This window comes from Cynocephalus volans, chromosome 11 (genome assembly GCF_027409185.1).
Source record: "Cynocephalus volans isolate mCynVol1 chromosome 11, mCynVol1.pri, whole genome shotgun sequence".
Lineage (NCBI taxonomy): Eukaryota > Metazoa > Chordata > Mammalia > Dermoptera > Cynocephalidae > Cynocephalus > Cynocephalus volans.
Window position 1 is genome coordinate 27,697,547 of NC_084470.1, and position 25,394 is coordinate 27,722,940.

General features: G+C 37.6%; 1 protein-coding gene across 1 annotated transcript in view; it reads right to left on the minus strand.

The window, feature by feature from the left end:
- The window catches only part of ATP2C1 (ATPase secretory pathway Ca2+ transporting 1), a 124,148-nt gene extending 105,643 nt beyond the window's left edge, over positions 1–18,505 (minus strand). The window contains exons 1-2 of the mRNA XM_063115361.1: positions 18,218–18,505; positions 17,744–17,926 (exon numbers count right to left, since the gene is read on the minus strand). Of these exons, the coding sequence (XP_062971431.1) occupies positions 17,744–17,749 (6 nt within the window). The 5' untranslated portion in view covers positions 17,750–17,926; positions 18,218–18,505. The remainder of the gene's footprint in view (positions 1–17,743; positions 17,927–18,217) is intronic.
- Positions 18,506–25,394: the final 6,889 nt, after the last annotated feature.

A 25,394-nucleotide genomic window follows, 5' to 3' on the forward strand; every position in this document is an offset into this window, starting at 1 on the left:
AACTATAAAGAGAAAAAAAGTTTATCTACTACTCCAAGTAACCAACAAATACAGAAGACAGTTAATCAGAAAGAAAGGAACAAAAGATGCTTAAGACATCCAAACAAAAAGCAATAAAATGCTAGGAGTAAATCAACACTTTTCAATAACAACTCTTAATGTAAAAGGATTAAATTCCCCGCTCAAAGGACACAGACTGACTGACTGGATTAAAAAGGTATACCCAACTATATGCTGCCTTCAAGACACTCACCTCACCTATAGAGACACACAAAGTCTAAGAGTGAAAGGATGGAAAAAGATATATCATGCAAACAGAAATGAAAAATGAGCCAGAGTAGCTATTCGTATATCTGATAAAACAGACTTTAAACCAAAAACCATAAGAGATAAAGAAAGCCACTACATAATGATAAAAGTACTTATCCATCAAGAAGACATAACAATCATAAATACATACGCACCCAACGTCAGAACAGCCAAATTTATAAAGCAAACACTATTAGACCTAAAGAATGAGATAGACACTAATACCATAAGAGCAGGAACACCACCCTCTCAATATTGGACATATCATCTAGGCAAAGAATCAGCAGAGAAACACAAGATCTAAACAACACTTTAGACCAATTGGACTTGGCAGATATCTACAAAACATTCCATCCAACAATCTCAGAATATTGATTCTTCTCATCAACACATGGAACATTCTCCTCATCAACACATGGAACATTCTCATGGATGGATCACATGTTAGGTCACAAATCAAGTCTCAACAAATTCAAAAAAACTGGAATTATTCCATATATTTTTTCAGATCACAATGGATAAAAATTAGAAATCAATAATAAACGAAACTCTGGAATCTATACAAACACATGGAAATTAAACAGCATTCTACTTAATGACATATGGGTCCAAGAAGAAATTAAACAGGAAATCAAAAACTTTATTGAAACTAACGAAAATAATGATACATCATACTAAAACTTGTGGGATACTGCAAAAACAGTACTAAGGGGGAAATTTATCGCATTAAATGCTTACTTCAGAAGAATGGAAAGATGGCAAGGAAACAACCTAACACTTCACCTTAAAGAACTAGAAAAACAAGAACAATCCAAACCTAAACTTAACAGTCAGAAAGAAATAATTAAGAGCAGAGCAGAACTTAATGAAATAGAAACCCAAAAAACAATACAAAAGATCAATGAATCAAAAAGTTGTTTTTTTGAAAAAAGAAATAAAACTGACAAACCATTAGCAAGGCTAACTTAAAAAAGAGAGAAGGCCCAAATAACAAAAATTAGAAATGAAAAAGGTGACATTACAACTGATTCCTTAAAAATACAAGAAATTATTACAGACTACAATAAACAACGATATGCCAACAAATTTGAAAATCTAAAGGAAATGGACAAGTTTCTGGACACACACAAACTACCAAAACTGAGCCATGAAGATACAGAAAATCTGAACAGACCAATAACAGTAAAAGAGATTGAAGCTGTTATCAGAAGATTCCCAACAAAGAAAAGCCCAAAACCAGATGGGTTCATTGCAGAATTCTACCAAACCTTCAAAGAGGAATTGATACCAATTCTCTACAAACTATTCCAAAAGATGGAAACAGAAGCCATTGTCCCAAACTCATTCTATGAAGCAAACATCACCCTGATACCAAAACCACACAAAGATACAACAAAAAAAGAAAACTGTAGGCCAATATCCCGATGAATATAGATGCAAAAATCCTCAGTAAAATACTTATTAACAGAATACAGCAACACATATGCAAAATTATACACCATGATCAAGTGGGATTCATCCCAGGGATGCAAGGTTGGTTCAACATAAACAAATCAATAAATGTGATACACCACATCAATAAAATCAAAGACAAAGACCATATGATCATCTCTATAGATGCTGAAAAAGCATTTGACAAAATTCAACATTCTTTCTTGATAAAGACTCTCTACAAGTTAGGTACAGATTGAAAGTATTTCAACATAATTAAAGCCATATATGATAAGCCCACTGCCAATATCATCCTGAACAGGGAAAAGCTGAAAGCTCTTCCCTTAAAAACAGGAACTAGACAAGGATGCCCACTCTCACCACTCCTATTCAACATAGTGTTGGAAGTACTAGCCAAAGCAATCAGAGAGGAGAAGGAAATAAAGGGCATCCAGATTGGAAAAGATGAAGTCAAACTGTCCCTGTTTGCAGATTACATGATCCTATATATCAAACAGCCTAAAGCCTCTACAAAAAAACTGTTAGAGTTGATAAACGATTTCAGCAAAGTAGCAGGATACAAAATCAACACACAAAAATCAGTAGCATTTCTATACTCCAACAGTGAACATGCAGAAAAAGAAATCAAGAAAGCTAGCCCATTTACAATAGCCACCAAAAAAAAAAAATACTTAGGAATAACGTTAACCAAGGATGTGAAAAATCTCTACAATGAGAACTACAAACCACTGTTGAGAGAAATTAAAGAGGACACAAGAAGATGGAAAGATATCCCATGCTCCTGGATTAGAAGAATTAACATTGTGAAAATGTCCATACTACCCAAAGTGATCTACAAATTCAATGCAATCCCCAATAAAATCCCAATGACACTTTTCTCTGAATTGGAAAAAGTTATCCTGACATGTATATGGAAGAGCAAAAGACAATGAATGGCCAAAGCAATTCTGAGCAAACAGATAAAGCTGGAGGCACAACACTGACTTTAAATGATACTACAAAGCTATAATAACCAAAACAGCATGGTACTGGCATAAAACAGACACACAGATCAATGGAATAGAATAGAGAATCCAGAAATCAACCCATACACCTACAGCCATCTGATCTTTGACAAAGGTACTAAGTCTACATACTGGGAAAGAGACTGCCTCTTCAGCAAATAGTGCTGGGAAAACTGGATATCCATATGCAGGAGAATGAAACTAGACCCATACCTCTCCCACATACAATAATCAACTCAAAATTGATTAAAGAATTAAACATACACCCTGAAACAATAAGATTCCTTAAAGAAAACATATGGGAAACACTCCAGGAAGTAGGATTGGGCACAGACTTCATGAATATGACCCCAAAAGCACAGGAAACCAAAGTAAAAATAAACAAATGGGATTATATCAAACTAAAAAGCCTCTGCCAGCAAAAGAAACAATCAAAAGAGTGAAAAGATAACCAAAAGAGTAGGAGAAAATATTTGCAAAATTTACATCTGACAAAGGATTAATATCCAGAATATACAAGGAACTCAAACAACTTTATAGCAAAAAAACAAGTAACCCAATTTAAAAATGGGCAAAAGAGCTTTTCTCAAAGGAAGATATACAAACGGCCAGCCAACTGACACATGAAAAACTGCTCAACATCACTCAGCATTTGGGAAATACAAATCAAAACCACACTAAGACACCTTCTCACCCCAGTTAGGATGGCTAATATCCAAAAGACTGAGAATGATAAATGTTGACAAGGTTATGGAGAAAAAGGAACCCTCCTGCACTGTTGGTGGGACTGCAAAATGGTGCAGCCTTTATGGAAAATGGTTTGGAGGTTCCTCAAACAATTACAGATAGATCTACTATATGACCCAGCAATTCCACTGCTGGGAATAGACCCAGAGGAATGGAAATCATCATGTTGCAGGGATACCTGTACTCCCATCTTCATTACAGCACTATTTTCAATAGCCATGAGTTGGAACCAGCCCAAATGTCCATCATCAGATGAGTGGATACAGAAAATGTGGTATATCTACACAATGGGATACTACTCTGCTAAAAAAGAATGAAATACTACCATTTGCAGCAATATGGATGGGCTTAGAAAAAATCATATGAAGTGAAATAAGTCAGGCACAGAAAGAGAAATACCACATGTTCTCACTTATTTGTGGGAACTAAAAATAAATAAATACACAAACAAAAGGCGGGGTGCGGAAGAAGACACAACAATCACAATTCCTTGAACTTGTTAAGATAAGCAAACAGATATGATGTTGATGGGCAGGAGGGGGGAGACGGTGGGGGGAAGGAGAATTCGGTAAAGGGACATGAAAATCAACTACATTGTATATTGATATAATAAAACATAATATAATAAAAAATAAATAAATAAAAATTAAAATTAAATAAATAAATAAAACCAGTATGTCTCTAAGAACACTAAGACTGTACAGTCTTCTGATGCCAACAAGACATGTTATTCTGTTGCATGACCACAATGAAAACACATAGCTAAACTTGGTAATTTCTGGCTAGGTGACCCAACAGTATTAATAATTCAGTACTACTAGGTGTTCCACTAGACTCTATCCTATTTAATATTTTATCACCAATTCAGATAAATACCTGAATAACATAATTACCTAAGATGACATCAACTCAAGGATAGAGAGGAGTAGCCACCTCATCTCATAATCAAAATAAAATTCAAAGGAGCTTATCAGGTTAAACCAGTGAGTACACCACCACCTCCACAAAACATATATACTCATTAGAAATAATTGTAAAAACCTACAACTAAAGTACCAGAATGCTAAGGCTCTAGAATAAAAATTCAGGTAAACAGGTAAGTTTGCCTTATACACCATTTTAAAGAACTGTAAAGTATTCTCAGTGTTAACTTTATTGCTAAAAAGGTAAACATCATCCTAAGCTGCATTATGAGAAGTACAATTAGGCTAAGGGAGTAATGAGCCCAGAATATTTTTACAATGATCCAACCACACCTTGAGAGGTCTATATTCAATTTGGGCCATCATTAAAGCCTGCTCCAAAGCATGGCCTACTATGGAGACATTTCTGGAAATGAGGTCTTAAGAAGATAGGTAGAAGGAGTTAAGAAATTTGGCCTAGTGAACAGAATTATGAAGGGCAGTGTGGCTGACCATTAATTGGATTTCAATTAAAGTTTCTGAATAAATAAAATATGTGAAGGGGTCCATCATATCTTTTAAGAACTACTACATCAAACAAACATTCTGCCTAGATTACTACAGACAGAACAGAGCTAGCACCAACAGACAGAATTTTCAAATCACTAAAAACTTTCTAGGAGGGAATGCTGATGCCATTTTTATATGGTGTGGCAAGTTAGTCCCCTCTAATACTAAAGATTCTAGGAATGATCTGGCAAAGTGCAGAGGGATCTCACTGCCTCCTTATTACCTGTAGTACTAAACTTTCAGAATGAATTAGTAACTTCTGTTAAGAGAGATACTGTGAAATGGTTATCTTCTATACCAAACCTTAAGTTCCAGAGCATGGCCCCAAAGAACAGTGGCACAATCAGGTTTCAATGTAGACCAGCACTTAAATATTCCTCATTTGATGAATTAAAAATGAGCACAATCGCAACTCTTAAGAATTAAATCATATTTTTCTCCCATATTTGCAATGCTTAGAAATGAACAGAAGGTTCTAAATGCTATTAAATATTTGTACCCAAGAGCTAATTCTAGTCTGCTTTCAGGAGAGTAATACAAATCTCTCACACACACACACACACACACACACACACACACACACACACACACACACACACACACACGCACGCATTTACCTCCAAGATTAACGGGGATTACACACAAAATAAGCAAACTGACAGAAAAAATAAATCTCTCATTCCTAAAGAGTTTTTTAAAAATTTCCTAAAGTATAATTTTAATTACACTGCTAAGTCATTTTTAATGATTTTTTTCAATTAAAAACCTGCCCGTTGTTTTAAAAAAACACCCGTCAACTAATAAGAAAGAGTTTAATGAGATCACCAGTCCTCTCCCCAAAAGTAACCTGTTAACTGTTTCTGCCAGCCATTTTCTAGGCAGAGGTGTGTGTGTGTGTGTGTGTGTGTGTGTGTGTGTGTGTGTGTGTGTGTGTGTGTGTGTGTGTGTGTGTGTGTGTGTGTAAACTACAACCAGTTTTTTCATTTACAACTTAAACTCTTTCTATGTCACCACATGTACTGATATACCTCATTCTTTTTAATGGCTCAAAGGGCACTTCATTTGTATGTAGTGCCTCAATTTTACCTAGTTTTGATGACTGTTTCGCTCCTACCCTTTTCCTATTATAAATGTTGCTGCAGTAAACACCCTTGTACAAACCTCTTTGTATGCTTATGCAAGTACAGTACAGGATACATTCCTGGAAATGAAACTGTTTGGTGTACATATTTTTTATTCTGATAGCTATTGAGAAATTGATCTCCAAAGGCACCGTGTCAGATGAACTTCCAACAGCAGTCAGGAACTTCTATTCTCCCTGCAATCTAGCCAAGACTAGGCATCATCAGCTTCTGATGAGTAGGAAATTGTTACCTTGTTTTAATTTGCATTTCTTCATCATTGAGGCTGAACACCTTTTCATGTATCTTTTGATCATCTGCAATCTTTTCCTGTGAAATGCCTGTTAATGTTCTTTTGCTTTTTTTCCCCTACAAGTTATTAGCTATTCCTTTTAGATTTAAAAAACCTTGTATAGGAAAGTAGCCCTTTATCATTTATTTCAAGTATTTTCGTCATTAGTTTGCAGTTTGAGTACTAAATTTTTCCCCCAATCTTTACCACCATGATTTTTGGGTTTGATCTCATCCTTAGTTTTTTTTAAAAGCCTACACCATTCTAGTTTTACATATTTTTCCCTAAAAGTAAGTAGCTGTCCCTAAACCATTTATTGAATAATCCATCTTTTTCCCCATAAAGTTATTCTTTGAGGAAGAAAACAAAGAAGGGAGAAATGATATGACTAACTTAGCCTTTTAAAGCCTCTTTCTATAGTTACCTAGAATAAGGTGATACCCAAATACTCAAAAAGACCTTATGTTTATACCGGTGTGAGAATATTATATCTTTAAAGTAAAGGACAACTCAATGCAATGCCTATAAAAATTCTAACTGCCTTTTTCACAGAAATGGACAAGCTGATTCTAAAATTCATGTGGAAATTAAAGGGACCCAGAATGGACAAAACAATCTTGAAAAAAAGAACAAAGTTGGAGGTTTCACACTCCCAGTTTCAAAACCTAACTACAAAAGCTACAGTAATCAAAACACTGTGGTATTGGCTTTAGCATATACATACAGACCAATAGAACTGAAGTATAGAAATAAACCCACAGTTTATAGCCGACTGATTTTTAACAAAAGTACAAGATAATTCAATGGAGAAAAAATAATCTTTTCAACATATGGTGTTAGGATAACTGGATACTTCATGCAAAAGAATGAAGTTAGGCCCTTACCTCACACCATATACAAAAATTAACTCAAAATAGATCAAGTGTGAGAGCTAAACTATAAAATTCTTTGAATGAGACATAAATCTTTATCACCCTGAATCAGGCAATGGTGTCCCAGATATAACACATGAAGTGCATACAACAAAAAAAATATAGATTTATTGGACTTCACCACAATTTTAAAAGTTTGTGTTGAAAAGACAACACTTAATGGGAGAAATAGCTGCAAATCTTTTCTCTGATAAGGATCTTATAAACATTGTGGCAGTGAACACCCTTATACAAACTTCTCTGTATGCTAGTGCAAGTACAGGTTTAGGAGACATTTCTATCCAGTATCCAGGATGGATACACACACACACACACACACACACACACACACACACACACACACACGCACAGAAACTCTTACAACTCAGCAATAAAAAGCAATAACCAAACTACAAAATGGTCAAAGGATATGAATAGACATTTCTCCAAAGATACAAAAATGGCTGATAAGCACATGAAAAGATGCTTGACATTATTATTCATTACGGGAATGCAAATCAAAATTACAATGTGAAACCACTTCATACTCCCAAGGATAACAATTTTAAAAGGAAAAAAAAAGGAATTGGAATCCTCAAACATTTCTGATGGGAATTAAAAATGTTGCAACCACTGTGGCTGTCCCTCAATAAATTAAACACAGAATTACAATATGACCCAGCACTTCCACTCCTAGTATACACCCCAAAGAACTGAAAACATGTTCACACAAAAAACCTGTACATGAATGTTACAGCAGTATTATTTATAATTGCCAAAAAAGTGGAAATAATCCAATGTCCATCAACTGATAAATGGATAAACAAAATGTGGTATATCCATTATATGGAATATTATGCAGTCAGAAAAAAGAATAAAGTGCTAATAATATATGCTACAATATGGATAAGCCTTGAAAACATTATGCTATAGTGAAAAAAGACAGACACAAAAGGTCACCCACTGGATGATTCCATTTATATGAAATGCCCGGAACAGGCAAATCTATAGAGACAGAAAGTGGTTGCCAGGGACCAGAGAGAGGGGAAAATGGGAAGTGACTATTACTGGGTAAAAGGTTTCTTTTGGGGGAGATGAAAATGTTCTAAAATTAGATTAATAACAACTCTGTGAATATATTAAAAACCACTAAATTTTACACTTTAAAATGCTGGGGCTGGCTGGTTATCTCAGTTGGTTATAGCGCAGCCTTATAACACCAAGTTCACGGGTTCAGATCCCTGCACTGGCCAGCCACCAAGGAAGTGAATAAATAAATAAATTCATTAAATTAAATGGTGAATTTGGGACTGGCCGGTTAGCTCATTTGGTTAGAGCAGTGTTATAGCAACAAGGTCAAGGGTTGAGGTTCTCAGACCAGCCAGCCACCCCGCCCCCAAAAAGATGAATTTCATGGCATATGAATTATGTCTTTAAAAAAAAACAGAAAAAGACAGGGTCTGCAAAACTAATTCATGATTTAATAAGAGAATTAGTAATTAGCCTGTAGGTAACAGTCTAAAATGATGCTTCCAGAACAAACTTATGGGGACTGATTTCAAGCACTGATAGTTACTGTACTACAGCTGATATAAATTCCCAAGCGTAAAAGATGTAGAAATGAGAGCTGTAACTAAGGAACCAGGCAAACAAACGCAAGAGAATGACTGTCAAAGCACAGCTCCTTTCAACTTAACTGCTATCAGGCAAAGCAATTATGGATAAACCTAACTTTAAGTAATTCCAGTCCTTTTAAGAACAGATCTTCATAACTGATAAATGGAGGAGGATATGGTCACCATTTATTTTATAAATGTGAAATTCCTGGTTTTGGCAATTATACTATGGTTATATAAGATGTTAACATTAGGGGAAACTGGGCAAAGGATATCTGGGAACTATTTTTGTGCCTTTCTATGTAAGTCTAAAATTATTTTTAGTTAAAAAGTTTAAAAGATTTTAGAAAATCCTCTGAAAGTAAAGCAATTCTTTTATAACTGGATTTATATCCAAAAGTTAAACAATTACACTACTCTGGAAAGAATCTGGCATTTTTTGATCACTGAGTGAAAAGATCTGCATAACACTACATTCACTGATAAAATCTGTTTGTATAAATTATTCTAGGTCCTGACAGAAATTTGATATAAGGACGGGAGAAGGAGGTGTCATATCATCATCAACATATTTTTCAAACTTGTCCATTTTGTTACTACTCTAAATTAAACATGTGACTACTATTTTTTAAAGCTTTCAGCTAGCGATAATTATTTCACTAGTAATATAATAGTTACAAAAAGAAGGAAGGAAAGAAGGAAGAAAGAAAGGAGCTTTAAAAGAAGACTATGGTCCTCCTTTGTTAAGAGATATCACTTTCCTTAGAATCTACGCCACTAGTTCAGTTATTCAACTGTGGTAACAAACGGTGAATTCCTTCATACCTTCTCCTAGTACCTCCATATGAGCAACAATATTCACTTCAGAAAGCAGTAAAGTGATGAGCTTAATGTTAAAAGATATGGTTAAACCAAATCCTTATGAAATCAAAGACATTATTGTGGCATCTTTCACACCCTGTGCTTACTGACGTAAAGAGCTACGGGTACAATTAATGGGGAGCCATGTAAGCCTTTAAAAGCAGTTTATATCAACCACAATTTAATATCATCAAAAAACACCAGCTTTGAATCCTTATAGGTTTAAGTTGAATGAGAATTTCTTTGCTACCACAAAATGTACTCTATTACTTATACATTATTTTCCATTTTAAGTGGTTTTCCTCAAAAGCTAATTTTTCTAACCAACTATTTAATGAATATATTTAAATAATCTTAGTTTAATATGTAAAACAGGAAGAATGTTATTTCTAAATTCCTCCTGCAATTAATAAAACATACATTGGTAAGAGTCTAAATAGTTTACTAAATACAAGGACCTTTACCTATATTAACCCCAAGCTACAAAGGTGGGGGGAATTAAGGAATAGGAAAAATGAACCAGTTTTTTTCCTAAAAGGAAAGAGACACCAGCAAAGGACTTTCAGTGACTCTTTAAAAATGAGAATGCCACACAGCTATGCACATTTAAGCAGACATTAAACACTGAGCTTATGATTAGAATGCTTCTCTAAGGAAATGGTATTGGAAATGAAAATACAGGTGGTTCTGTCCCTAATATGACTGAAAGAACCGGTGTTAACATTCACACCCTACGAATGATTGTAGAAAGTTACTTGATAATCAAAAAAAGCCACGCAATGAAGACTCTAATAAACTAATCTGAGGAGTTCTGACTTCAGGGAGGTAAATGGAATTTTGTAAATGGATAAAAAATGAAAGTGTAAATGCATTACAGACACAGGACGTCTGGCATTTTTCAAACAAAACAATTCAGAACACTTCAGTCTCGATTTCTAAGAATAGTAAAATTGCTTTCAAACCATAACAGTTATGAGATCAAAAGATAATACTTAAAATGTATTACCCACTAAAAATTAAGGGTTTAACTTCACTGATTAATAGGTAAAATTTTAATCCAGCTTTCAACATTTCTGTCAACTGCTAAGTAGATACTAAGCAGTAAAGTCATGAAATACTAAAAACCCAAACCAAAGTAGAATCAAAATCATAATTTGATAAAACTACAAGAAAAGCATTAAGATTATAAAAGCTACTATAGGTTTCCTGAGCATCCCACTCATCTCTCAGAAAAATATGTGAAGCCTGGAAATTACAAAAGACCAATGACCAAAAATAATCTCCCTCAATCTATTCATTAACTAAGGTAAAGAAAATGAACATTAGCTGCGCAGCTTTTTTATACCAGGCCCTTGTACACACCCTGCTCTATTTAATCCTAACAAACCTGAAGTATAATCATCATCATCTCTTTACAAGTGAGGAAACCTACATCTCCAGGAGTTAACTTCCTTGCCTTTGACAATGTTAAAACAATGTTTCTTAATCTCCACACCATTGATATTTGGGGCTGGATAATTCCAGGTGGGGGTGGGGGTGCTGTCTTATTTATTTTAGCATTTTTATCAGCATCCCTGGTCTCCATCCACAGGATGCCAAGTAGCATCCTACCAGTTTTGACAACCAAAAATGTCTCTAAGCATTGCCAAATGTTCCTTGGGGGGCAAAATCGCCCCCGGATGAGAACCACTGAATTAGAGTGGAGAAGCCAACATTTTCACTGAGTCAACAATAGGCATGTGCCAGACTCTGTTCAGCTGAATAAGGGATAACTTCAGGGTTTCTGCCTCAAGAGCTCACTTTGAATCCTCTCCATACACGGCCCTTTGAGACTCACACCATGATAGTCTGACCTTCTGTACATTCCCCTTTGCTGGCCCCCAAATCAGCTCACTTCTCCAACCACAGTCAGTGGCAGCTGCACTCACCCACTTACAACGGCTTCACATCTTGTAGTCATTTTTGACTCTGCGTTCCCCTTCATTCCCTGTATCCAGTCACTGCCCAAGTCCTGCTGGTTTTTCCTAGGAGTAAAATGTGTCTCTCATCCATCCCTACTCTCCATTTCCATTATTCTAATGTAAATACAAACCCATCTCCCCTTATTTTTCTTCTAACAGAGGAAATCAGAAGAAACTAAATCTCTCTTGGTCTCTCACAAGAATCAAGGGTATATATCAAGATATAACTAAACTACGAAATTCTAAGATAGGGGGCTGGGAGACCTCAAAGGGTGGTCAGCAACTACCACATCTTTTTTCCGGGGTGGGGAAGGAAGCTGGAATCTCCCACTGATCACAGACACTAGTTTCATAAGCCAGATGTTAAATCCCAGTAAATAGTAGCCCTGACAAGCATTAAGAAAAGGACACAGAAGAGATTAGTTTGCACATTACATAGTAGCCTGCATGCTATTCCTGGCACTTGTGCCATGAATCATTTTTGCCTGCTCCAAGGGAATGTAGAACTGACACTCAACTGAGCAGGTAAAACTCCCAAAGAAAGCTTGAACCAACTAGTATTTCTGCACCGGCCAATGTACACACCCAGATGAAGGTAGGGAAAGCAAACATTCCACTGGAGAAACACTAAAACAGATAGCCAAACTAAATCTAGTGGAATAATTGCATACAAAGAGAAACATATATCTCATATATATCATATACAACATATATGAATAAAGTCACAGCACCAAAAGGCTAATTTATGTACACAGCTAATTTATGTACACAGCAAATGAAAGGCAATATGATTTAAGATGAGAGGAAACCCAGGACTGGTTTTAAAGCTGATTTTGCCCTTACAGAACAAAACTTAAATGTACTAATAATCCTTAGGAAATCATTTATCCTTTTATACTTCAAGACATCATAACCAAAATAAATCCAATTTCTAAAATTCACAGTCTCATCAAAACTTTTAATTTATACTTCACATTTTTTAAAAACAATATTCAAAAGAAGTATGATGAGTGACATCCTAAATATTTCCACTTCAGTTATTATTTCTGAGTTTTCCTATAAAGGGTTGAACATCAAACAACAGTACAGAGTGGCAAATATATTTAGTATTTAGGGTCCTGCCACTATTCATTCCAACTTTATCAGGTTATTTGTTTTAATTAAGTACATAAATGAAAATAATTTCTACTAGGATGCTTCAATGTCTCAGAGCTTTCTAAAAGAATAAAGGATGTCAAGCTAAATTGCTGCATTTCCTCTTGGGGGACAGACGCAAGTTTAGGTCAGCACATTTATGAAATGACCAACTGTCAAACCCAAAGGCCTTACCTAAGCAAGCAATTATAATTAACAGGTATATTAAATAATTCAGTTCACACACTGTCTAATACCTATAGCAGAAAAAAAAAAAAAAAAAAAAACAGAGACTGAAATTGAATTAGATGCCCATTTACAGCTACTTTAACGTAGTTTTTCTGACCCGTGCTATTACTCTCCTTCTGTCTATAACCTATGATAGTCTTTTAACTTTTCATCTAAACTTTTTCTAAATGTATCACAAGTTTAGTCTAAGTAACCTAACTCAACACAATTTTTAAGTAATTCACTTGTAATTCTAAAATTTACACCTCTGTCAATAGCAACTTAAAGCCAGAAGACAGAAGATATATTAACAAATGCATATAAATATCAGCCATATAAATTCAAGAGGAGGGCTGGCCAGTTAGCTCACTCAGTAGAGCATGCTCCTGGTAACACCAAGGTCTTGGATCCCCTTACCGGTCAGCTACCAAAAAAAAAAAAAAAAAAATCCAAGGGGAAATAATCAGTTCAGCCTGACTTTTTTTTAAAAGAAATCCTTTCCTGTATGAAATGATGGCATTAACCTGAGAGCTCACCCAACCAGTTTTTACTTTACTGCCTTTTTACCAAAATTTATCCATACAAAAAGCATAAAGATAACCTTGTCACAACTGATGCCTGAAACCATTATAAAAAGAATCTGACATTTAAAAAGTAAATGTGGGGGGACCTCTTGGACTGATCCTTAGGATATCTTTAAGATGTTACATGTAACAACAGTAAGTTTAATATTCACCCCAGCTAACTACCATCAGGCCACGGTGTTCTTTCCACCTTTAAAACAAAATTTAACCCACCAAGATCTCAAAAGAAAATCAGTCTTGGTCCCCAAGGGGTGTGTTCCCTAGGAAACTACTTTGCTTCATAATAACGCTTCAGCTAACAGACTTGAATTCTGCTGACATTATCCTTCCTCTGGCTTAATTACTACAGTTTATAAAATGCTGTCACATACATAATCTCTTTTAGTTTCAACTCTTTTCCAGAGTACTGATTATCATTTTATTAACGAAATTGCAAACAAAACAAACTACATTTCCCACACCTAAGTATATAAAATATTTTTATAACCTGGTTTCCTATTTCCAATTAAAGGAATACAGGTAAGGCAGTTTCTTGTCCCTTTTGCCTTATAGTTTTTCCAACTATCCTAACAATTTTTTTTTTTTGAAGCATTCCTAGATGATTAACAATTTGAAATTGCATAAGAAACTATTTCAAAAAGTGTAAATACAAATACTATCATTTTCAAATACCATCCAAAGAGATTGGGGGACTATTTTCTAGACTTACTAGCTTCGTCTATAATATTAACTATTTCCTGAAATCCTGATTTTTTTTTTTTTTTTTTTTTTTTTGGTGGCTGACCAGTATGGATATCCAAACTCTTGACCTTGGTGTTACAAGGTTGTGCTCTAACCAATTGAGCCAACTGGCCAGCCCAATTGACTTTTTAAAATCAGAAAAAGAGCAGTTTATTTGTATATCTCAGATTTCTTAGTGGTATCTGTTTAGATTCGCGATAAACATGTAAAAAGAAGGATCTTCTATCCAAAGGATCAAGATAAAATCCTAACACAGATGGTTGTCTAGGACCAGTCCCTGAAATTCTAGGAAATTAACACTTCAAATGCTCCTAGTGACTAGCAGGGAGTATTCATGAAGCAGCCGGTGGTCTAAGGCTAAAAAGAGACCAAGCTTTGCTGAGAAAGTTTAAGGTGGCCCTGGAAGAAAGGCCCTCAAGAATCGAAACTGAAGTGCCAAGGAAAATATCACCATTGCTGAAGAGAACCACAAGGAGGAAGCCATTCCCTTCTCCAACAACCATTACAGATAAGGCACACTACCTAAAAACCTTCATGCTGATGCTCTAGGGAGCCACTATCAATTCTACACTGTTCACACCTAGAGATATAACTCATCTGCATACCCACTGGAGGTTCTCTGTTTATGAGGAACAGCAGCATCACTCAAATCACTCATGCAAGCTTTTTGTCAACCACAATTCTGGCCACTTTGCATTCCAGGCTTCATTTACTACTCACACTAACCCTCCAAGGGGCATTATTCCATTTACAGATGAGAAAACTTAGAAGTTGAGAAAGTTCAGATGCACAGTAACTTGTCAGGTTTTTGAAAGATGAAAATTATCTTCCTGGATTCAAATCCAAGCCTGTCTCTTTCCACACTGGCGCCTGGCTTTTTGGTAGAGCCCTTACTTTATCTACAGGCTTAAAGCACTAACAACATAGAAAATTCCTTACTTAACTCCACCCATCCTTTAACTAATAATGACAACTTCACATAGAGCATTTTGGCCACTACTGTTCCCCCTTCCAATATTTAACTGTTGTAACAAAATTAATACCAGATTGCATAGTAGTATGCATCAAACATCAGGCTATGCTATTTACAATTAGCATTTATTGAGCACTTACTACACATTTACAGATACTGTCCTAAGTACTTACAACAACCTCATAAGGCAGGTTCTATCATTATCCTTATTATATAGATGAAGAAATTGAAGCACAAAAAGCTTTAATAATTTGCACAAGATCAAATAATGTTAAGTGGGGATCCAGCATTCAAACCTGGTTGCTTGGCTCCACAACCCATGCTCTTAAACTCTATCCTTCCTCCCTCCCAAGAGAATTTATACAGGGTTACTCAATTAATCCTCTCAACTCTGTGGGCTAAACATTATCAATCCCAATTTATAGATAAGGAAATAGAGGTTCAAAAAAGATGAAGTAATTTGCCTAAAGTCACACAGCTTTAAGTGGTAAAGGCAAGATTTGTATCCATTTTTGTTTCACACCTCCAAGCTATTAATATTACACCATATCAAAGGAGGATACAAATTATAAAAAGATACGTGATGTCAATCTATGTATTTTAAGATGGTCAATTGCTTTTGAAAATTTCTAGGCTATATATAAGTTCTTTAAAATGTTTAAATATTAAAAAAGGAAAAAACAGAATAGTAAGAAACTAACAAAAATGGTCTCTTGATGGTCAAGAATTGTGAGGCAGAAAAACCCACAAACTTTTAAGAGTTGTATAAGTATAATCTCTTATTACGAAGCCACATCATTCATATTTGGCCATAAAATACAGAGACACAGACACCATGCTCCTATCACTCAGATGAGAGTTAGGTTTGTTACTCATGCTCTTCTTCCTAAAAGATGGAGACACAAAAGCAACATCTAAGAATCCACCTACTTAAGGCTACTCTCTTAAATCTGGTAGCATTCTGAAAAAAGAAGCTCACAATCATATATTAAGTTTTACATGTTGTTTAAGATGTTTCCACCAAGAAACAGGTACACGAGTGTATTTAATATTCTTTGTCTCACGTGCTGAATAGATTTGCCTTTCTCAAATACATAAACTAAAAGACAAACTGGAAAAAGGCTCAGAAAAGTGATTTTCCATACCACTAGACAAAAACATTGCTGCTTTCAAATGCTTTCCCAAGACCCAATTAGACAGTATAACTCCTCTGCAGTTACACACTTTAGTATTTCAGCAAATGTCTTCCACCAAATTATTCATCCAGAGTAAAACTGGGCAATGTAATCATGCCCCCATCATCTTTCTTACATATCCCAGAGGTTTCGTACAGCAAAACAGATTACTGTATCTATAAGAAACATCTACCTTAAAATTACTAGTCCTACTTTGACAGTCAAGCTTACATTCTCAACAATGGAAAAACAAATTAGAAGCATCCAGCAAGCTCATCTGCAGCTTTTTACACCAGATACAGATCTTAAAACACAAAAGATACACCAGAAAAAATTGTAATTTGTTAACTATCTTTTACAGCATTTTGCAACCCAGAAAAAAAAAGATATCACATACATGTCAGAAGTCAGTCCAAAAAATAAGTGTGGTTATTTCAGGAAGGAAAAAAATCATTTATTCAGAGTCACTCAACGATTTTAAAAAATAATCAGTGCACTGTATGCAAAAGATTAAATATTTTAATGAAGACAAAGGAATCAAGTAAATATGTGAATTACAATCTAATGCGTCCAAAGTGTACAGTGGACAAACAGGTTTCACTGTCAACCTCTTAAATTATGTTAGGAAATAGGGCAGAACTTAAGGAAAAGAAAATCACCTCATGATATTTCATTAAATTCAGAGGATTTTTTGTGGATCGAAAAAAAATTTTTTCCCAAAGCTAGAGATAAAAAATCGTTCTCTTTCTCATAAATGAATCCAGTCACACACCACACCAAAGCTTGATAGGCAAACAGAGATGCAGTTCACCCCCTTCCCCATTTCCACTTCCTCTCGGGTGACTCCTTTCAAATAACTATTAAAACATTAATAGACGCTATCTGAAATGAAAATTTCCCTTCCGTTACCTAAGCTAAAGAAAACAGGAATTTCTCAGGAAAGCAGAATCTACCTGTCACCCACAGAACCTTAATGCCTGAAATGCCCCCATAGTGCCAAAATAAAAGCTAGATACCCTAAGTAAGAAAATCCTTGGACACTTCACACACAAAGAAAAACATACAATCACAAAAATAAAAAGGTGGATAAAGACAGGCAACTTAAAAGCAAACCACCACACCCTCTACTCTGCGTTGCAACCCGTCTACCAGGGGCCTTTACCTTCATTTTCCATCGAAACTGCACTCGGGTTGATGGCTACAAAGTCTTTAGTGTCAGCCACGGCCACACTGGGAATACAGAAGAGAGGAGGACAAGGAAGAGAAGCCCCCGGAATCCCAGGCTGTCACCCCCGCTCCCGGCCACGCGTCCCACGGCTGCTCCCACCACCCCTAGCAGCAGCATCTGCAAGAGAAACCAGGAGAAGCGGCGCTGACGAGAGGATGAGGGGGGAGATCCCCACCCAGACGCCACCTCGGGAGCCCCCAGATCCAGATCCTGCACCCGCCCCTCGGCTGCCCTCAACGACTCAGCACACGCCAGTGGGGCGGCGCCCTAGAGACGCCCCCCAGCCAGGGCATCCCCGGCCACCCCCTTCCCTCTGGACCTGGAAGTTTCTGGAAATGGGGGCAGGCGGTAATAGCGGTACCCTCCCAAAGCCCCAGACCTCTCTTCTTCCGGGCTGAGGGGACTCACCCGCGGGATTCGCGGGGGCACCCCGCGCGCCTCGAGCGAAGAGGAGCTCCTCGAGGGGCAGCGGCGCAAAGCGGGAGTCTGCTCGCGTCGTGAGAAGAAGCGAGCAGTAGGGCGGGCGGGGAGGGGAAAGGAGAGGAGGTGAGGGGGCCTGTCACGGTCGGCCCGGGCGACTCGGTGCGACCACGCCGGTGTGCTCCCGCCTCCGCCCCCTGCGCTCCGCCCCTCCCCGCCGCTGGCTGCCGCTGGCTGCCCCGGCGCACCCCGCACTCCCGGGACCGCAGCGAACCGAGCTTTGTCGCTACTACTTCCGTTGCGAGAGGCGCGCGCGCAGGCGCATTCGCACCCTCGGGCGGGAAAGGCGGAAGTGAAGTGAGGGCCGAATTATCGGCCCCGAACGGGCGATGGTTGGGTCCAGACCAGCCCGGTAGGAGGCTGAGCGGGATTGGCCGCCCGACCTATCCCTGCCTACCCTGTGGCGGCTACTCGCTGATCTCCCTGACGGTGCCCGTCCGTTTCTACGCACCCACTGGGCGCAAGGGTCGGAGACTCGCCCATGAGGTGGCCGCGGGTTTGGGACAAGCCAGCAGGCTCAGTTATGGCCGCTGTCCCCGATGCGTTTGAGCTCTCAACAAAGGCGACAAGAGAAGCCCCTCCCGTCGTGGTGGCCGTCACAATGTCGGCAGACGACGCGAGGGCCGCCGAGGAAAGGGGCGAGCGCTGAAGGGAACCAGTGTTTCTGCCAGGGACTGGGGCACCGTGAACAACCTCCCGAGCCTCGCACTCTTATTTGCAAACTCCTGCACTGGCTGCTTCGCTCTAATTGTAGGAGCCGATTCTCGCGGGGCGACTCCCCAAAATTCTGTCCTGGTAAGGGGTGTGCTTCAGTGCCCGTGTGTAATGAGAGGGCAAGGTTCAGTCTCAGCTCGTGGGAAGACTCCTGACCTTTTAAAATCTGTTCCCAGTGTATGGAATCCGAGAGAGACTGGAACAGCAACTAGAAACCAATCATCCTGCGACTGAAGCCGGAGAACGGGCATTACCTTTTGCCACTGGCTGCCACTTGCTACGTGAACCGTTCACTTGCTTAGCACCTCACCCAGACCAGACCCCTAATGGGTGCTTTTAGATGGATGATTGGTTTTAATAAGCTTTGGTGAACCAGATACAGTGCACATTGAATCGAAGTTCTCTCACACCCATATCCACTAGAGGGCAGGGCCTGCTGAGTTCGTGCTCATCCTCCAAAGAACTCCAGGCAGTTGAAAAGAAAACGCCCCTGTATGCTAGAGGTATTTTTCCCCATCAACATTTACACCGATTACAAGTTTGCCTCGTATCTCAGGTCCTGTAACATATCCAAATATGCTCTCTAACCACATATTCAACATCAAAATTAATGGACCAGGTTGCTTGTTTTTCTATGTTTGATCCCAAGTAAGTGGAACTAGCCTAGGATAGGATCAAAAATTCTGTACAGCTTTCTAGATTTTAAGAAATACTGAGCTTTGATTGAGTGAGGTCACTTTGGAATTTCAGGGATGAACACATAAAAGTCACTATCAGGTAAGTTTTTAGGCTTAAAAGTTACTATCTATGATCCACGTTTGGCTTGCAGGCTTAGTCATTTTTGTCTGCACAGTGTTATTAAAAACCTATGATTTGTACAATGAATATGCTATCTCTTGCTCAATGTAATCAATTTGTAATGGTTATTAGTTACTGTACTTCTTGAACCCTGAAACTACATCATCATAAAACAAAACTGCATCTAAATTAGGAAATTGCACAGCATAAGCACTATTTCATATTAACATATGGACTTACAAAACATAGGGTAATTTTACTGTAAGAATTTATTATTGGATTGCTCTAATTAGCTGAAACATTTTATCTAAAATAACTTTTCAGAATTATCCATTGTACACTGCAATACCCTAGCATTAACACTGAATTAACTCCCCCAACAGTGTATATATAGTTCCATGGTTTATACCTCAAGTGGTGTAGTGGATTGAATATGTCCCCCGAAAACTCATTGAAACTTGAATTGTGTCCCCCAAGTTTTGTGTATTAGAAACTTAGCCCCAGGGCGGGCCCGTGGCTCACTTGGGAGAGTGTGGTGCTGATAACGCCAAGGCCACGGGTTCAGATCCCTATATAGGGGTGACTGGTTCACTCACTTGGGAGAGCGTGGTGCTGACAACACCAAGTCAAGGGTTAAGATCCACTTACCGATCATCTTTATAAAAAAAAAAAAAGAAAGAAAGAAAGAAACCTAGCCCCCACTGTGAATGTTAAGAGAGTGGGGAATTCTATTATCGTAATTGAAAGGTGGAGCCTTGAAGAGGTGATTGGATTGTAGGACAGTGCAGTAGTGAATTGATTTAAAATGGTCAGGGGCATGGTTCTGAGGGCTTTAAAAGAAAAGGAGAGTGTCTCTCTGCCCTCTCTACTTCCACCATCTTGCAATGTGAGACCCCTGGGTCACTGTCGCCACCACCAGATGGACTTTGGACTTACCAGCCTCAGAAACTGTAAGCAATAAATTTCATTTTCTTTATAAATCACCCAGTTCCAGGTATTTTGTTATAAGTAACAGAAACAGACTAATACAAGTGGCTTTCACTGAAATTTTACTTTTTGGTGACCTAAATTGTGAAAGCCATTGCTTCTGTTGCTAAGACAAAAAAGAAACTGGATAAAACCAGCTTTGCCAGGTAGAATTGTTACATAACTTCATTCTTAATCTACTCTCAGTCATCTCACAAATTCCTAGACTTGAGGGCAGCAAAGAACCTAAAATGATAGCTTATTCAACCACTTAGCTAATCCTTGAGCCTCATCAACATTCAAGGGTACTTGAAAAACTTCATGGAAAAATGCAATTAAAAGATAACACAAGGCTGGTTGGTTAGCTCGGTTGGTTAGACAATGGGAAGTTGATAATAGGAAGGTCAAGAGTTCCAATCCCCGTATCAGCTAGCTGCCAAAAAAAAAAAGATAATACATATCTTTCCATGAACTTTTTGAAGTACCCTTGTATCTCTACAGAATGATCCGCTATTCTGTACCTGAATACCTCCCCCACCAAACTAGCCAACATGAGTAGCACTGAATTTGACTTCTGATGTATGTATGAAAAATAGCATTCATTATGAATATGTATATATTTTATATATGAAAGATAGCTCTTTTTAACATTATTCAAGCCAGAGCGGTGGGGAACGCTTGAGCCACAAGCTTCAGAAATGCTCTTCTTCCAGCATTTATTCCTCAGAACAGCTAACCTGCAGTGAGACTTGTATAGCCATCTCCACCTCCTCATCTTGGGGAAAGGGACCAAAATATATGTGCACTGCATATGTAAATTATATTTATACAGTCAGCCCTCCATATCCACAAGTTCCACATCCGTGGATTCAACCAACTACAGCTTGAAAATATTCAAAGAAAAACAATAAAAAAAAATACAGTATAACTATTTATATATCGTTTACATTGTGTTAGGGATTATAACTAATCTAGAGATGACTTAAAGTATATGGGAGGATGTGCATAGGTTATATTCAAATACTATGCCATTTTAGGGGCTGGTCGGTTAGCTCAATTGGCTAGAGCTCATTGTGATAACACCAAAGTCAAGGGTTCAGATCTCCATAGCAGACAGCTGCCAAAACAAACAAAAAAACCCAATTATCAAATACTGTGCCATTTTATATAAGGGACTTGAGCATCCTTGGCTTTTGTTATCTGCCAGGGTCCTGGAACCAATTAACCTTGGAGAAGGAGGGGCGACTGTATACACACACACACACACACACACACACACACACACACCTTCTTTCATTAGATTGTTATAAGGATCTGAAGACAGCTTGCAAATTAAAAGCACTAAAAGTATAAGATTATCATATAGAGAAACAAGCAAAAGCCTGAAATATTAGCTAGCTAGAATGAGATTGATGGCAATAAAACGTATTATGTCCAAGTTTCCTCTTATTTGTTTGTTAGAAATCAGTGCTTTAAACATTTTTTCTACTCTCACTTTGTTCTGAATATTTAACCAAGAAAATTAAATGTGTCTGATGCAAACGGGAAATTTGTTGGGCTTCTCTGCTTGGGTGAAATATTACAAATAGAGAAGATTGAGGAAGAATGGTCATGATGTTCTAATTTTGTTTATACTGTGCCTTATTCTGTGGAGTATGCATAAAGCAAATGTACTTCACAGGGCCTGGTTTTCCAAAGCCTTGCAGTTTCAAATATTGACCTTGCAAAGGACAGGAAATTTTCCCAGGCTATAGTCTCTGTTGTAAGATAAAGAATTGTAACACAGCAAGGTTGCTGGCTCAAAGACAGACAGGTTACTGATTGATATGTAAAGATACTGGGAAATTGCTGTAAGAAGGGAATGTTTGCTAAAATCAAGCTTTTGTTGTAAATTGCATCATGGAATGTCACCTTGCTTTTCTTGCTGAATGTTACCAGCTTCTATTGTTAAACTTGTTAAACTGTACTTAGAAAAAACCCCACCTATGTTCTCTTCCTATAACTTCCTGGTTTGGAGAATAAATGCGGGAAGAGAACCCCAATTCATGGTTAATTTCCCAAATGGAAGGAATGCCTCTATCTTGAGGGTTCCGGGAGATTAACCCATTTGGGGGGCTTCTCACTGCTCAGAAGAGATGGGCTTTGAGTAATCTTTGGTGGCTCCATCACCCAGGGGAAAAGCGTTGACAAATCTGTGGGAGGCAAAGCAACATTATTCCACAAAGGATGTGAGGCTTCTTGTTTTTAATATCAAATTTGATAGCTGGCACTTTTATAAACCTGAATGATAAATGAATATGTAATCCTTTAGAATTTAGAAACTAAAACTTAGAAAAGGTTATTTTCAAGTCTTTTCCTCAATTAATTAGTGTCTTCTTTTAAAAGCTGTTTTAACATTTTTTAAAGTACCAGAGATTAAGGAATTTTGCCTAACTGCTAGAAAAGAAATTGTCATTTTTTTTTAAGTTGGACATTTTTCAAACTTGTAAAGATACAACACTTTATTTTTATAAGTTAACCTACTCCAACAGAACAACAGGAGTTTTTTCTTCTCATAGGATAAAGAACATGGTAAGTGTCAAGTTTGGGGAAACATAGTCTTATTGCAAAGAGTGTCATATAAAATGAGTGTCTAACAACCACCTGCCAGAAATGCTATAAATCTGCTTGGTTCCATGTTTTAGCAGTGCTGGAAGAGGAAAAGTTGGAAGCAAGAATAAAAATTGAAGGACTCAAATATGAGCTACCTGTGTTTGATTGGTTTTAATAGCACACAGATCCCCAAGTACTCTTCAAATATTTTATCACCCACAAAATTCTATAGCTTCTTCCACCCTTGCTAGCATTCAAAACATGAAATATTTGTTGAAACTGAGCAGAAGAAACTAAAGTAGAAAATTTTAAGTATATTCTTAATTTTTATATCTAAAGAAGTTTATTTCAAGTGTGACTCAGTTTCTTCATTCAACAGGTTCCGAGCCAATTGCAGTGGATTAAGTGTCCCCCAAACCTCATTGAAGCTTAATCCCCACTGTAACTGTTAAGGGTGGAAAATCCTATTATGATAATTGAAAGGTAGGGCCTTGAAGAGATGGTTAGATTGTGAGGATTGTGCCATAGTGAATGTATTAATCCATTTGATGGTTTAACGATGGTTGTGGGAGTAGTTCTGAGGGCTTTAAAAGGAGAGCGTATGTAGGGCCAGCCAGTGGCTCACTTGGGAGAGTGCAGTGCTGATAACACCAAGGCCATGGGTTCGGATCCTATATAGGGATGGCCAGTTTGCTCACTGGCTGAGTGTGGTGCTGACAACACCAAGGGTTAAGATCCCCTTACCTGTCATCTTTATAAAAAAATAATAAATAAATAAATAAAAGGAGAGCACATGAGAATCTCTCTCTCTCTCTGCTCCACCATTCTCACCATGTGACGCCCCCCACTGCTGTAGAGTCAACTCACCAGATGTGTTCTCCAAACTTTGGACTTCTCCAGCCTCTGAAACTGTAAGCAATAAATATTTTATAAATTACCCAGTTCCAGGTATTTTGTTATAAGTAATAGAAATGGATTAATACACCTATGGTGATATTTGGGATCTTTGGTATATACTACTAATCTTCTGGGTTGGAGACGAGGGTGGATAGAGGTGCAGTTGAAGATAAGAAAGGGAAAGAGGAAGATCAAAGTGAGTGTGAATCCCATGTCCAAGAGTCAACCCTGGACTTCATTATTTCCATGGAAAAGAACATACAACATTCCAAATTATTTAAACCCCAAGATTTGTCTTAAGATATAAGTGTACCCATTTAAAAGATACCATTCTGTCTAGTTTCCAAATTTGTGTAATTCATATCTGGCCCCAAAACATTTGACTATAACAAATGTGAGGCTACTTCGAAAAGTTCATGGAAAGATTTGTATCATCTTAATTCTAACTCTTATATGTAATAAAGTCCTATTGAATAAATGAGTAATCTGAAAAATGGTCATCATAAATATTTGTTGCAGAATGAATAAATATAATCCCACCTTTGACTTTGCTATTTGCTTCATATGATCAAACTAAAACCCAAGCTTCAACTCTCTATAAAGCAAAGAGGAGTTAAGTGATTTTATCTATCTATCTATCTATCTATCTATCTATCTATCTATCTATCTATCTATTTATTTTGGAGATAAAAGAAGATTATTTGGCAAACTATTTGCAAACCAGGGAGATGCAGCCTTCAGTACAAAATGAAAGTGCACTCCCAGGGATTTTTAAAAGTTTAAAATTGAACCTACATCTCCAAAACTACAAAAGGATTAAATAGGACAACATGAGCTAGTAGGAATAAGTCTTATGCAAGAACTGTTCAGTTTTGAGCACTGCCCAGAGCAGATAAAATTGCATGCCCAGGTTTTGAGCCCAGGTAACCAACTGAAATTAAAAGATAAGAATGTTGGGCTAGCCAGTTAGCTCATTTGGTTAGAGCACGGTGCTGATAACACCAAAGTCCAGGGTTTGATCCCTGTACCAGCCAGTTGCCAAAAAAAAGGGGGTGGGGGTTGCATAAGAATGATAAGGTGGTTGCTTCCATGCATGTGGGAAATTTCAGCTGAGCCTGTGCTTTGAATTTTGATGGAT